The sequence below is a fragment of the Mustela lutreola genome, chromosome 11 (genome assembly GCF_030435805.1).
Source record: "Mustela lutreola isolate mMusLut2 chromosome 11, mMusLut2.pri, whole genome shotgun sequence".
In the NCBI taxonomy this organism is placed as follows: domain Eukaryota; kingdom Metazoa; phylum Chordata; class Mammalia; order Carnivora; family Mustelidae; genus Mustela; species Mustela lutreola.
In genome coordinates, this window is record NC_081300.1 from 52,053,112 (window position 1) to 52,069,135 (window position 16,024).

Below are 16,024 nucleotides of genomic sequence, written 5' to 3' on the forward strand. Positions count from 1 at the left end.
GGCCATTTTAAATTGTGGAATTGAAGAATTATGTTACTCACTCCCTCCCAGCAGTTTAGTCTGGGTTTGAGACATTTCAGATTTGGGGGCCCACATTCCAGGAAGACGGCCATGGAGAGCTGTGCAAGTGGCCACTTAGTTTTTGGGATAGGTTGTTATGCAACAATAGATAACTGATACAGGGACACTTATACTCAATTCTTTAAGGTGGCTAATGAAAACAAAAATTCAGTCAGTTGAAGAGAACTAGTTGTGGTACTGGGTAATTTCAAACTTTTTTCAAGTTGGATAAAGAACGAATTCATCTTTCTTTCTTGAAAAAGCTATCTGAAGAGTTTCTTTCTGAGAACAAGTGACTGGCAAATGGTTCTGAGGCTGTTCAGGTTGCCATACTGGCACAAAAGACTGCTTCAGGCTTGACCTCTAAGAAGATACTATTAATGCTCCACTAATAGTTGTCCATGATATTGTAGTACACTTCTCTGGCAGTTTTCTATCTTTCCTCCTAGTAATTATCTTGAAATCTCATCTAAAGATATGAAAAGAGTTTTTGTTCATATCCACCTATCCACAATTTGAAATTACTGCACAGAGGAATGAGAAATTGCCCTGATGATGAACTGGACCTACTCTCAATTTGATGAAATAGTAAGGCAATTCATTTTAGCCATTAACTAAGAATTTTACCCAATTTGTACTTTTCTTGAGCCATTTAAATCAAAGACTATTACATAATGGGATAGAAGGAAAAGGTCACACGAAATTGAGCGGTAAAACACGAGACATCAAAGCAATCCCATTAAGAGCTGGAGGTTACTTTGCCTTTGGCTTCTTCTCCCTTCAGGAACATGAATGGCATTTGGCCACAACTTGACTCTTGTCAGTTTTATCCTTTACCACTTACTGCTCCATTTTCCCCACTCCTAGCCCCAATTATGTTCCTCAGACATACATGCCTTCACATTCTTGTTCCTACTGTATTCTACCTTGAACATCATACATGTCAAGCCACTCCTCTCCCCCAAGGTTGTGGACCATCTTTATATGGACAAGCAAATCTAAGTTTCTAACATACACCAATAATAAGAATCTATCTATACAATTAACCAAGAAGGTCTTTTCAAACCTAGTAAAACAGAAAATGTACTAAAAAATTACCCAAACTTGGGGCGCCTGGGTGGCTCAGTGGGTTAAGCCGCTGCCTTCGGCTCAGGTCATGATCTCAGGGTCCTGGGATCGAGTCCCACATCGGGCTCTCTGCTCAGCAGGGAGCCTGCTTCCCTCTCTCTCTCTCTGCCTGCCTCTCCGACTACTTGTGATTTCTCTCTGTCAAATAAATAAATAAAATCTTTAAAAAAAAAAAAAAATTACCCAAACTTTTGGAGAATCGAAAAGCCCCTCAGTTCGCTACCTTGGTCTTAGCGAATTTACATGTCATTCTCCAGTACAAAATATTCACTAGATATTTTTAAGAAATGTTAAGTAAATGACTAAATGAATCCTCCCAACAATGACAATTTTATTTGTTGAGTTAGGGCACTATACGCCCATGGTCAAGATATTTAATGAAACGCAATAAAGGCTTTTACCAAAAGAGCACTGTATTTCAAGCATTTTGTTAAAATCATCTAATTTAATCTTCTAATCCCAATTTAAGCTTCTAATTCCCAATTTTTAGCAGCATGACAAGAGCGGTGGAGGTAAGGTCAGTGCAGCGGGAAGTGTTAAGACACGGAGACACTTCAGGACCCTCGGAGGCGCCCTGAGGGAGGCCGCAGTGACGTCACAGAATCTCGGTTCGGTCGTTCTCTGGGACAAGCTTTGTCTAGTGGCCCACATTGGAGCCCACATAAAATCACTAGCAAACGAGGTGGGAGAGGCGGCGCAGGGTGTCTGGGCGTCTGTTTTCTCCTCGTGGAAACACATGTGCTCGGTACGGAGGAAATTCCACCCAAAGGCACGTCGGCCTGACGCTTCCCGCCGCGGCGTTCCCGCGACCCCCGGGCAAGGGCAGCATCCCTGTCCTGGTCAGCACCGCGGCGGCGCCGGGAGCTCGAGGCCAGGCAGATTCGGTCGGGGGTGAGGTTGAGGCTGTTAGGTACCGGGACCCTCTCTTGGCCGGCACAAAACAACCACTCCGAAGACCCCCGCTGTAGGTCATGGTACTAGCCCTCCTTCCTAGGCTTTGGGTCTCCCCGCCAAGAGCGCAAGCGCCCAAAAGCAACCGCGCTTCCCTCACAACTTCTCGAGGCCGAAAGGGGCGGGCCGTCGGCGGCGGGCGCTGAAGCCCCGCCCCTCCCGCGCGGCCTGCCGGATTCGCCCCGCCTTCTCAGCGCCGCGGCCGGCTCTTCTTCCTTCTGCGCCACAGTTCCCAGTGGCGGCCCTAGTCCGGGTTCGAGCTGCATGCTTCGCGTGGAAGGCGGCGGGCGCGGGTCCCGGCCCTACGGAGAGCGTGCTGCGCGCCCCCTTCTGCTCCGGAGCGACGGGCCGCGGAAGTGACGTGTGAACGAGCAGGAGCTCGTTTGAATCGGTTCCCGGGTGATCCTCGCGCCTGCCGCTCGCTGCTCGGCCGCCGCCTCCGCCGCTGAGGGAGGAGCTGCAGCGCGCCGGGCTAGAGGCCTCGCACCGCCCCGGGGGCTGGAGCTTAGAGCGCCGCGCGGAGTCTGCACCTCGGCCCTGAGCGCGGCCGCGGCGGACGCCGGCGCTGCTGTTTTTTCTCCTCTCCCCCAATATGGCAGCGGCGGGCGGCGGCGGGCCTTCGGTGGGGACCGGAGAGGACGGCGGAGGCGACGGCTGCAGGACGGTGTACTTGTTTGACCGGCGCGATAAAGAGTCCGAGCTCGGGGACCGGGTGCTGCAGGTCGAGGAGCGCTCGGACTACGCAAGGTTCCGCGCCTCTGTGTGTCAGGTACGCGAAGGGGCCAAGGAGGGATGCGCGGGTAGAGTTTGGGTTGGGAGGGTGACGAGACAACGAGACACTCAAGTTGCTCACCAAGGGCAATAAACCTGTCACCTGGCCCTAGTTCTGCGGTCTTGGGTTCTCTCTCCCGTGTGCCCGCCATGCCTGTGGCCCGGCGGCTGGAAGCCTTGGGCCGGTCCCAGCCCCGGCCTGGGAGTGCAGAGCCAGCATCTCCGTAGGCCTCCCCCTGCCCTTTTACGGGGTCGGGGTGAGGGTGCTTCTCGCTGCCCGGGATTTCTTACGTCGGGTTTAATTGGCCCGTAGCGACCTTAGTACTCTAAGGCCTTAGTACTCTAAACTTATCTTCCAGTAGGGATAGGCGCTTGTGTCTCTTCGTTTGGAACTTAAAAAAAAATACGAGCGCAGAGTTAGAACCTGATGCCTTTGCTAGGAGTGTGGCGATGGTTCAGAGTTCTGAAATTCCTGAGTCGACTGACCTCAGGTGCATTCAGTGATACCATAATTTCTCCTGTCGTCCTGTCAAGGAGGTTTATGGGCCCGCCCTGACAGGGTCCCTCCGTAGTGAAAACACTTGTCCCAGTTAGCTTCGCAGGTGGAAGCTGCCCTTCTGGTTTTCTGAACCCTGGCCCTTGAGAGTTTTAGAACTAATTTGAAAGGTGCTTGTGGGCAGTTGTGGAACACCAAAGGGTGTGTATGCCTGAGTGTGTATGTGTACATGTATGGGTGATATATATATGTGTGTGTGTGTGAATGAATATATATGTGTATATATGTATATATTCGTGGTATATGTATCTACACTGTATTAGTTCGCTTTAAAAATTAATGACTACGTAGGAAAAGCTACTTTAAACTGTGAAGAATTTTATAGGTAGGAGGTGGAGGAGGTGCCTGAGCTTTAAAGGAGGAATGTAGTTCTCTACAGTCTTAACCACATGAAGTTCTTTTAAAGCTACAGAGAACACTTAGTTTCCCAGGAAAGAGAACTTTGTGAGAAGCATTGTTTTAAATTGATTAGACTGATGATTTAGTACTGTTCTAGACACATAACTCTGTAGTTGCTGAAATAATTGAAATCAAGACCCACAGAATAAAAGGGACTTAAAAGCTAGGACCTTGGTTTGTTCACAACTATATTCCCAGTGTCTAGAACCATGCCTGATACACGGCAAATGTTAAAATTAGAATGAATGAGTGAAGAGAAAAATGTATAAAGACTGAATTCATTCTGTGCCTGGTGATAGCAGATTCCCATGTATATATGAAAACCAAATGAATGAGTGCTCATCTTTTTTTTTTTTTTAAAGATTTTATTTATTTATTTATTTGACATAGAGAAATCACAAGTAGATGGAGAGGCAGGCAGAGAGAGAGAGAGAGGGAAGCAGGCTCCCTGCTGAGCAGAGAGCCCAATGCGGGGCTGGATTCCAGGACCCTGAGATCATGACCTGAGCGGAAGGCAGCTGCTTAACCCACTGAGCCACCCAGGCGCCCCGAGTGCTCATCTTTTTTGATGAATGTTATCTATTCAAAACCATACCAAATTAATTTTGTTGTTAAAAAGATCTGCAAATTAAAGGAAATATGGAACCAGAGGGGCAAAATTAAACTTTTTGTCCCAGTAAAGTTTACAACTACTGGTAGCAGTTGGGGATATTTCTTTGTTTTCTTACCCCAATTTTTATAGCTATTTTTTATTTAATATTGTTAGTATTTTTCTCTTTTAAGGCAAGTCTTCCTAATCAAAGTTTGAAATGGTTTGTTTAGTACTACTGTTTACATAACCAAATCCCTTCTTTTTGTCGACATTTACATTACTTCCAATTTTAAGTAATGCCATGATAAACATCTTTGAATAACAGTCTTTTATGTCTTTTATTTTTCTTTAGTTTAGGCTCTTGGAAGTTTCCTCCAAGGTCAGGAATATTTTTAAAGCTCTTGATAGGTATTTTCAGGTTGGTTTTCAAAAAGGTTGTGCTGATTTACTTTCCATCTAGAAATAAATTCTGTCCTATGAGAATTCTCACTAACTGTTAGATGGGGGAAGTATTACTACAGAAGTGGAAAGTCACTTTTAAAGGTGGGTGACTCACTTAAGTCAAACAGATAGTACAGTCTCAAATTAGGATTCAAACCCAGAACCCATATTCTTTGTTATGCCTCTTTGCCTCAAATTAAGTTGTAATAGGGAACATATATATTTATTCCACTCTTTAAAAAAAAAATATATATATGTGTATATATATATATTTTTAAAAGATTTTGTTTATTTCTTTGGCAGAGACAGATCACAAGTAGGCAGAGAGGCAGGCAGAGAGAGAGGATGAAGCAGGCTCCCTGCCGAGCAGAGAGCCCGATGCGGGGCTCCATCCCAGGACCCTGAGATCATGATCTGAGCTGAAGGCAGAGGCTTTAACCCACTGAGCCACCCAGGCGCCCCTAAATATATATTTTTAAATATTTTATTTATTTATTGAGAGAGAACAAGAGTGCGTGAATGAGCCTAGAGGAGTGGGAAAGGGAGAAGCAGACTCCTCGCTTTATAGGGAACTGTAGGTGGCCTCAATCCCAGGGCCCCCAGATCACAACCTGAGCTGAAAATCGGATGCTTAACTGACTGAGCTACCCAGGTGCCCTAGTCCTTCAGTATTTTATTTCATTTTTTTAAAAGATTTTATTTAATTATTTGACAGACAGAGATCACAAGTAGGTAGAGAGGCAGACAGAGAGAGAGGGGGGAAGCAAGCTCACCGCCAAGCAGAGAAGCCGATGCGGGGCTTGATCCCAAGACCCTGAGATCATGACCTGAGTGGAAGGCAGAGACTTAACCCACTGAGCCACTCAGGCTCCACCTTCAGTATTTTAATTTGAAAACCAAGGAGACTATTTCTTTTGACTAATTCTTTTTTCCTTCTTCCCACATCTTCCTGCTGGAAGAGACAAAGGTTAAATTTGACTAGAAGTGAGAGGGAAGAAGTAGTAAGAAAAAAAAATGGAAGGCTAACTTTTTTCAGAGAATTTACTTTTTAAAGCATCATTGCATTATATAACCTAATCCTATACTAACATTGTTTCCATTACCTACATGAACAATTGAATTAAATTATTCAATTAAGTCCAAGGTTATACACATACTAAGGAGTGAAACTGGGATTAGAGTGGATGTCTGTTTGATTCTGATTCTTGTTATTTTTATTAAGAAAAACCTCCACAATGCCCACACTATTTACTAAAGCCTTCATTTTCCTTGTGTGTGTGTGAGGGGGGAGGTAAAATAGTGCACTAAATTAAAGTTTTTCATTAGAACTTAAACCAGTAAGTGTTTGTAACGCTAGAAAGTATTATGGATCCTAAACTTATTTGGGGAACGCTTACCTTGTGGAAGAAGGGAGCAATCAAGAGGAAGAAAGAAGAAAGAGTAAAAAAGGGGAAAAAAGGGAGGAAGGAATAGATCTGGAAGAATCCCTTAGACCTGTGTTAAGCAACTTTTGACTCACTTGAACCCTTGTGGCCTTGCAGACTCAAAGATTAGAGGATGATTCATTTGCCTAGTTCTTAAGATATATCGAGACATTAAGGGAAGTATGTAAACGTTCCCCTCTATCTCCATATTTAAGGAAATGCCTACTTTTCCCTTTGTATGGTTTCACTATACCCTGTGACCCTTCCATGGCACTTATATCATTGTACCAAAAAAAAAAAAAAAAAAAAAAAAAAATTCTGTATGGTCCTTGAGGGCAGGACCCTTACCTAATAGTTGGTTTATAGCTGTTTAGTTACATGAATCACTCTCTTCCTTTAAAAAGAACTTGTATGTAGGGCACATATATTAAAAATTCCAGAAGAAGAGGAGCACTTGGCGGGTTCAAGAGCATGTGACTCTTGATTTTGGGGTTGTGGGTTTGAGCCCCATGTTGGATGTGGAAATTACTTAAAAATAAAATCTTGAAAAAAATCCAGAAAAGGAAGAAATATAAAAGTAGATATAGGAAGGAATAAAATAGTAACCTGAGGAGAGTTAACAAACTTTGATAATACCTTACAAATACCTTACACCATTGCTGAGTCATGAAATCAGCTTTGAGTTTCTTAGAGGTCAAAACAAAGGACAGATAATTTATAGAAAAACTACAGTGTCTATAGAATAAAAACATTCCAAGTGCTAGTGAAGCAAATCTTTGACTTGAGAAAAATTTCTCCCTAGATTCCTTATAAATCCTGGTAAAATGGACAACATCCCTAAAGATAGCAAAGTCTGCTGCTTATTTCCTTTAATGCAAGGTAGGATATTTGTGTTACTTTGGGTAGTGCAAGCTGTGTTAGCCAGTAACCACTCAAATTTTTTTTTAGAGATTTCTCACTCAAGTGCAGTATGGGTGTTCCTTGTCTGTGAGTGATTCAGGGAAAAAACCATTGGATATAATGTCAAAGGACAAATCATTGAAGGCTAATTTGCAGAGTTTCAGAGTATTGCATTGAAGTATATAGTCTGACTTAACCCATGGATGAACTTTAAAGTATCTGAAGATTTTATGGACTATAATTTAGTTAGCCCTTTATAGATCTTGCTTAAAATTGGCTTTTGAGAGAAGTTGGGCAGCGAGTAGTTTGAGGCTGACCTATAGAGATGGAAGGTAGGTAATTTTTATTACCCATTAAAGGCACTTCCATCTTCATTACCAATTAACCCAGAAAAAGATGGGACCAAAGTGTTCATATAAAAATGGAAAAAACATAATCAAGACACTTGCCCAGATAGAACGTTATCCTGGTTTTGTGTAGGGAAAGGCAGAGGAGGTATATCTGTATTCAAGACCAGGTTAACATGAACACATGAAAGTCTTTAGTTTATGCCTGATAAGGTAGAATTAGGCTAAAAATACAGAGAGAAAAGGGTATGCCATCTTGAACAAAAACATAATTAGAAATATTTAATTTATATTTGTCAATATCAATGCTTCTAAATATTTGGAAAAATTATTGAAGAAATAATTTGTATATAGAATTACGAGTAAAGAAAAAAGATAACTTAGTTTTTTTTTTTAATTTTATTTATTTATTTGACAGAGATCACAAGTAGGCAGAGAGGCAGGCAGAGAGAGAGAGAGGAGGAAGCAGGCTCCCTGCTGAGCAGAGAGCCCGATGTGGGGCTCAATCCCAGGACCGTGAGACCATGACCTGAGCCGAAGACAGAGGCTTAACCCACTGAGCCACCCAGGCACCCGATAACTTAGTATCTTAATTGAATAATAGATTAATGGAGAAGAGCATATAGAATAATTAGATATAAATATTTAATTTTCAGATTTACATAGATCTTAAAAATTCAGCTGGGCACATAGTTTTTTCAGTAACTGTAAGAACAAATTTTGTTTTACAGGATGCATAAGCACCTGAACTAACAAGTGGGACACTGTAGAAATAAAGTAGTACTAGCTAAGGAATAAAGACTCAGTGCACAAAACCCTAATGAAGTTCTGTAAAAACAGTTTGTTAAACAAGTACAATTTTATTCCCCATCAGTTTATATGCATAGCTTCATTTCTGTAGGATGGAATGCATGGGAGATGATTATCTTCAGTATTAGTAAAGGATACCAGATTGCTCTTCAATACAGTTGTACTGATTTTCGATCTTCTCAGCAGTGGATAAGGTTTCCCTATATGGAGGCCTATACTTTATATTATCAGGACATAAAATTTTTGCCAGTCTCATGGGAATGATAAGTTATTTTAATTTCTCTAATAACTAGTGAAGATGAGCATCTTTTCATATTTTCTAGTTTTTTCCTTTATGGCTTGCACTTTTTATATATTTTCAGAGATCCTTCTCTCTACTCAAAATTATTCCCTTATGTTTTCCTCTAAAATTTGGGTTAATATGCAGTGTCTTTAATTTTCTTGGACTTTCTTTTTGTGTATGTTGAGATGGGGATTTTATTTTACCATTTTTATGCAGTTAATTAGTTGTTTTATTATCATTCATTGAAATTATTCTTTTCCCACTAATTTATAATGTCACCCCTTGTCTGCCAAGATCATCTGTGTGTGTGTGTGTGTATACACACACACACACCTGTTTCAGGGTCCACTGTTCTCTTCCACTAATTTATTATAGTATATTTTACATTACAAATTTTTTCGTACAGAAATCTTCAGACATCTATAGAGATAATAGTATAATGAGCCCACATTAACTCATCATCCAGATTCAACAGTTACCAAGTATTTACCACACAAGCATCATCTTTGTCTTTTGTAGCATATTCCAGTTCCTGGTTCACTTTGCTCCTATCTCTTTCACATGCATTTCTGTGATCATACCATCAAAATTAACATCTTAAAATATCATCTAATAGTTTAATTCATATTCAGATACCTGTTTGAAAATGTCTTTTTTTTTTTTTAAATTTTTTTATTATATTTTTTAAGATTTTATTTATTTATTTGACAGAAATCACAAGTAGATGGAGAGGCAGGCAGAGAGAGAGAGAGAAGCAGGCTCCCTGCCGAGCAGAGAGCCCGATGCGGGACTCGATCCCAGGACCCTGAGATCATGACCTGAGCCGAAGGCAGCGGCTTAACCCACTGAGCCACCCAGGCGCCCTGAAAATGTCTTTTTTAATAGTTTATTTAAATCCGATTCCAACTGGGTCCTCAAATGTTGAATCTGGTTTTTTTATGTATCTTAATTCTTTTAAAATTTAGAGCATTTGAGCAAGACCCTCTTTACCCAGTCTCCTTATTTTTCCTGACATTGGCTTGTTGAAGAAATCAAGTAGGTTTTTCTTTAATAGTGCACATTCTGGATTTGTCTCTGCTCCTTTATGGTGTAACTTATTTTATCTCCATATATCCTGTAAACAAGTTATTTTTAAAAGTTTATAAACAAAGTTTAGGTTCAACTTCTTTGAGGTATGGAGGCAAAGAATACTTAGAGGTGGTGCTGGTGCTTTATGTTCTGTTATATTGAGAAGCATGTAATAAATGGATATTTCTCCCCCTTAACAATGCTAAGATAATATTTGTGGGATTCAGATAGTTCAGCTGGATTCCTTCATAATAAAATTTGAGCTGCTGGTTCATCTAGTGATGGTGATATTCTGATTGCCATTCCTCTTATATTTATTAGCTGCAGTTCTCTAAAGAACAGCTTAACCTTACCAAGAACAGCCATTTGGTTACCTGTAACTATAGTTGGTACAAAAAAGCAAGGTAAATGCTTTGTTCTTTCCCTTCAATTAGTTTTTAGAGTTAGGAGTTGGTGCCTTAATTAGTTTCAGTAGGAACCAATAGGGTTTAATATAGCTATTGAAGATTCATGTATTATTAGTCTAGATTTCTTTTAGTTGTCTTTGGTGGTAAGACTGTTCTAAGATTAGTCTATCATTACCTGAAGTAGAAGTTGGTCTTTTCACTTAACTGTACATTGTTGTTTAATTTTAGAAAGAGTGTATATCTTCTAATTTTAAAGATATATAAAATTTTCATGAAAATGTTAACTCATTTTTCTAATTCTCAGTTTTTGATTAGTTGTAAAATTTCAGTTTTGAAGTGTTGAAACTTAGATTTTTTTATGTAAACAGTAATTGTTATAAGATTATGATATACTTTCAATATTTTCATCTTATAAACTTGAATGGCATATTTATTTCCTTTGTGTAATAATTGATTTTATCCCTCTTATTTTGGATAGACACTTGGCATTTCACCCGAAGAGAAATTTGTTATTACAACAACAAGTAGGAAAGAAATTACCTGTGATAATTTTGGTAAGCAGTGCTTAATTGATGCCTTTATATTTAATATGTTCTAGTACATCATAGGGCAATAAGTATTTCATTACACAGATAAGTAACTAAAACTATTGATAATTTTGCTTATTTTCTTTGAATGGAGGAGGAAACTGACTATATATGCGCAGTTTATGCAGAGGTCTTTTTTTTTTCTTCTTTTTTTAAAGATTTATTTATTTATTTTAGAGAGCACATGTGTTTGAGTGGGGGGAGGGGTGGAGGTGGAGAGAGCAGCTTGAGACTTCCCATAGAGCATGGAGCCTGAGGTCTACCTCACCACCCTGAGATCATGATTTGAGCTGAAATCAAGAGTCAGATGCTTAACTGACTCAGCAACCCAGGCGCCCTGAGGTCATATTTTTAAAAAAAGATTATAGAAATATAGTTATCAGTTATGGCTGCAGATGGTGATATGTTGTGCAATACCTGGCCAAATTTTTTTACATGGGCCCTCAAGAAATTAATTCTCACAAACTTGGATTCTTCCATTGTATTTTTTTTATCTAATTAGATGTTGGGACCTGCCACGTTTTCACATATGATTCCTTTTAAGTTTAATCCTACTTCTCCATTCATGTTAATGCTTCTCTAATGCAGTTCATCATCTGATTTCCTGTGATAGTTTAACGTATTAAGAATTGAGTGTTTCAGATGAGTGGAAGTATTTGGGCCTATTGTACTGTACTATCCTTAATAAAACAGCTGAATTTATAGATAGATCCATTGTTTGCCTGTACTATCTTTAAAGATATCTTATAGATACCATTTGCATATTCAGAATTACAAATCAGTTGTATTTCTGGTGCTATGTAGCGCTTAAGATATTACTTCTTAATTACAGATGACACTGTTAAAGATGGAGTCACTCTATACCTGCTACAGTCAGTTAATCAGTTACTACTAACAGCTACAAAAGAACGAATTGACTTCCTACCTCACTATGACACACTGGTTAAAAGTGGCATGTATGAATATTATGCAAGTGAAGGACAAAATCCTTTGCGTAAGTATTACATTTATACTAATTTTTGACAAACTGTTACTCTTTTATCCCTTGACCACATGTCACATTCCTTCACTGTTTAAAAAAGTTCTTTCTACTTTAATTAGAAGATTATGACCAGTCATTGTGAACTTCCTTACTTTAGCCTCTTCATCAATCAGTATTTCTTTTCTATCAAAGTCATCTTTAGAGTAAAGATACCTCTCCTTTAAAACTAATCTTCTATAATGATTCATTCCATTTTAACTCAAAGAAATGTACCAACCTATCTTTCCATCTTCTGTGTACTCTTGATTTATTCTTCCTGGCTTCCTGTGGATGTCTCCCAATTGAGAATTTTTTTTTTTTACCTTGCAAATTTGTGTAGTTGAATTACACAAGTAAGTGGCTTGTGTTCTGGTCTCCATTTCTTTATTATTTCTTTACACCTTATTTCTCACAAGTGTTTATCCTACCTTTGGACAGTTTGCTAGTGATCTTTACAAATCAGTTGCTTTAGAGAGTCTTTTTCTGGACCCTGCCAAAGTGTTTACTACTACTTATGATGTTCATTATAAACTTTCATATTAAAAATATTTTTTCTTGTGTATGTATTATAGTTTGTAGGAAATAGAAGACATAGATGAGCAGAAAGAACATAAAGAACATCTTATCTCTACCATCCAGATAGAGCTACCACTTATACTTTGGTGTTTATCATTTCAGGCCTTTTTTGTATTTTTTTCTTTTTTAGTGGCTTTATATGGAACATACTCCTTTAACCTACTTTTTTGTTTAAAATATAATGAACATCTTTAATATATATGTCAATGTGTATTTGTTTTTAGTGTTTATGTAGTATTTATATAACAGATTTCTTCCAGAAGTGTTCTTTTAGACATTTCGGTTGTTTTCAGTCTTTTTTTATTGTTACACATGACTGAATATTCTAAGTCCTTGTACACATCCTCACCCTAAGTACTAGTAGTAATTACTGTCTGCTGCTGTGCCAGGCAGCATGCCAAGTTCTTTATGAACATCATCTTATTTAATTTTTAATCCTATATGGTAACTAATGTTACATAATGACCCTACTTCACTGAAGAAACTTGAGGTTAAGAGATTTTAGGTAGCTTAACAAAGGCCGTCCTGATAGTAAGTGTTGGAGCCAGAATTTGGACCCTAGCAGAAGAATTACAGAGCTTGAACTCCTAACCAGGCTACTTATTACCTCTGATATTGTTCCTTATATATAAGGAAGCTCCAATCTTATTTCTCCCATCTTAAAAACATATTCTTTCACCAGCTACTGCCCAGTTTTTGCTCCTGTTTATAGAACTCCTCAAAAGAGTTGACTGTATTTACTATCAGCAGTGGTGCGTCTCTTCCCATTCTTTCTTATTCATTCTCTTATACTCTTTGAGGGTCACCCAGGCTAAATCCAGTGATCAGCTTTCAGTTCCCATTTTACTCAAGGTATTTACAGTTTATCACTTTTCTTCCTTGATAAGATAATCTTCAGTTGGCTTTTGAGAAATCATACTTCTATTTCTGTCTCACTGGCTGCATTCTTTCTTCTCTTCCCATCTTTTTCTTTTTTTTTTTTTTTCTTTTTTAAAAGATTTTATTTATTTATTTGACAGACAGAGATCACAAGTAGGCAGAGAGGCAGGCAGAGAGAGAGAGGAGGAAGCAGGCTCCCTGCTAAGCAGAGAGCCTGATGCAGGGCTCGATCCCAGGATCCTGGGATCATGACCTGAGCTCAAGGCAGAGGCTTAACCCACTGAGCCACCCAGGCGCCCTCTTATCTTTTTCTTTTAATTGAGATAAAATTGACCTCTCTTCTCAACCTTCTTTTTTTTTTTTTTAAATTTTTTTTAAATTTTTTATAAACATATATTTTTATCCCCAGGGGTACAGGTCTGTGAATCACCAGGTTTACACACTTCACAGCACTCACCAAAGCACATACCCTCCCCAATGTCCATAATCCCACTCTTCTCAACCTTCTTTATATTGAAGTGCCTCACAGCTTAGTCCTTGGTCCCTTTTCTTCTCTTTACTTCCTTAGTGATCTTGTCCAATTACATGGTTCTAAATACCAGTGTTATGGCAGTGACTCCTCAATGGAGGTGGTAGAAATGGTAATTTTTTTTTTTTTTTTAAGATTTTATTTATCCATTTAGAGAGAGAGTGTGTGTGTGAGTGGGATAAGGGGCAGAGGGAAGGGGAGAGAGAGAATCTCAAGCAAGCTCCACGCTGATCGTGGAGCCAGACATGAGGCTTAGCTCATGAGCAGTCAGCCAAAGTCAAGAATCAGATACTTAACTGAGTCATCCAGGTGCCCCAGAAATGGTAATTTTTAGTCAAATACTGAAAATAATGCCAGACTTACCTCTTGAATTCCAATTCTATCTGTGCAGCTGCCCATGTGATATCTCCACTAGCATATCTTAAGATGGGAACCCTGATCTGTTCACTGAATCCTAACTACACATAATTTTCCCATTCAAATTGTTTATCACTCTGTTTTTTCGTTGCTTAGGCCAAAAATCAATTGATTTTTCTTTGTCTCATTCCTTTCTTCCTATAAGAAAATTGGATTGCCACTATGGCATTATCTTCAGTATTTATATAGAATTGACCATTTATTACCATTTCTGTTTCTAAAACCTGATCTTGAGGAATTACCACCTAAATGCTGTAGTAAACTCTTAATTCATCTCTCCTTTCATGCCTGTCCACATAAGGTTTGAGAAGTCAGATGTTTACTCTTCTGTTGAAAACACTTCTGCTGAAAACACAAGAGAAAACAGAGGTTTACTCTTCTGCTGAAACTCCTGTTTCACTGAGAATAAAAGCCACAGTCTTTATAATTATCTGTATGACCTTTGTAGCTCTGCTTTGCTATCAGCCTTTGTTTCTGTAACTCTTCCTTTTTGTTTTTTCACTCTAGTACCAGCTGTGTACTCAGCTTAGGGCCCTCTGCCTCTTTGCCCAGATAGCCCCTGCATCATTACCTCACCTCTTTCAAATTTTTATTTACCTATTACCTTCTCAACAAAAATTAACCTTGATCACCCTTTTTTTTTTTTTTTTTTAAAGATTTTATTTATTTATTTGACAGAGAGAGATCACAAGCAGGCAGAGAGGCAGGCAGAGAGAGAGAGAGAGGAGGAAGCAGGCTCCCTGCTGAGCAGAGAGCCCGATGCGGGACTCGATCCCAGGACCCTGGGATCATGACCTGAGCCGAAGGTAGCGGCTTAACCCACTGAGCCACCCAGGCGCCCTTGATCACCCTATTTAAGATTACAACTATGTTCCCTCTGTGATTTTACTATTATCTGATCTCTTTTTTTCTGCTTATTCTTTTCTCTATCACATAGACAACTGCATAACGTACTAAGGAATTAATTACTATATTTCATTTTCCATCTTTCTCATCATTTTTCCATCTTTCTAACTAGAATGTTAATTCCAGAAGAATGGGACTCTTGTCTGTTTTATTCTCTTCCTAGATTAATGCCTGAAAATAGTGTTCAAATATTTGCATATTGAGTGAATCTTTAATTGTTTCTCTAGGGATAGATTTCTAAATTTATAATCATGGAGTCAATAGGTACATTCATTTTTAAGACTTTTGATACATATTATCTTTCAGATTAGTTGTACTAGTTTTCATTCCTGCTGTCATTACATGAACAAGCAGAAAATCTCCCTTTTTAAGCTCTTGCTTTGATTGCTGTGATTTTACAGTACATTCCTAGGTCTTTCCCTGCTTTTGTGTCATTTGCCTTTAGTGCTGCTTTTGGTTATTCTTGACCAATGGTGGATATCTCTTCAAGTCATGCTGCTCTTTTTTTTATACTTTATTCCTAATGAGGTGATTTAAGTCTTAATTATTCTATTGGCAAAGCAGAAATCCTTACCTTTGACTGTTTTTATTGTCTAAAACCTGGTATCTATTCTTGCTCCCTATGGAACACCTCTACTCATTGAGCTTTGATAGAGTGGTAGGACATTGCATCTAAAATGGAGAGTTTTCTTTCCTCCTCTCTAAATTTTCCTTTTATGAGAAATATGACTGTTTATCCAGTTTGATCAAAGACTCAAAACCATCTTTGTTTCTTTTTCCTTTTTTTTTGTACTTTCATATGTAAGCAGATATCAAATTCTAATAATTTCTTCCCCCCAAATTTCTCTTACCTCTTTTTTCCTTCCATTTCTACAGTGTTCCTTCTCTATTTTCTAGACTTAATACCATTGGCCAGATCCTTATATCTGATTTGTGGTAACTTCTTTCTAGTTTATAAACATAGCCATCCCA

At 39.0% G+C, this 16,024-nt stretch overlaps 1 protein-coding gene across 2 annotated transcripts in view; it reads left to right on the plus strand.

The window, feature by feature from the left end:
* Positions 1 to 2,675: 2,675 nt before the first annotated feature.
* Positions 2,676 to 16,024, plus strand: part of SMCHD1 (structural maintenance of chromosomes flexible hinge domain containing 1) — a 150,484-nt gene continuing 137,135 nt past the window's right edge. For both annotated transcript variants that reach the window (XM_059138660.1, XM_059138661.1), the window contains exons 1-3: positions 2,676 to 2,908; positions 10,616 to 10,691; positions 11,557 to 11,718. In XM_059138660.1, coding sequence (XP_058994643.1) covers positions 2,732 to 2,908; positions 10,616 to 10,691; positions 11,557 to 11,718 — 415 coding nt within the window. In that variant the 5' untranslated portion in view covers positions 2,676 to 2,731. The remainder of the gene's footprint in view (positions 2,909 to 10,615; positions 10,692 to 11,556; positions 11,719 to 16,024) is intronic.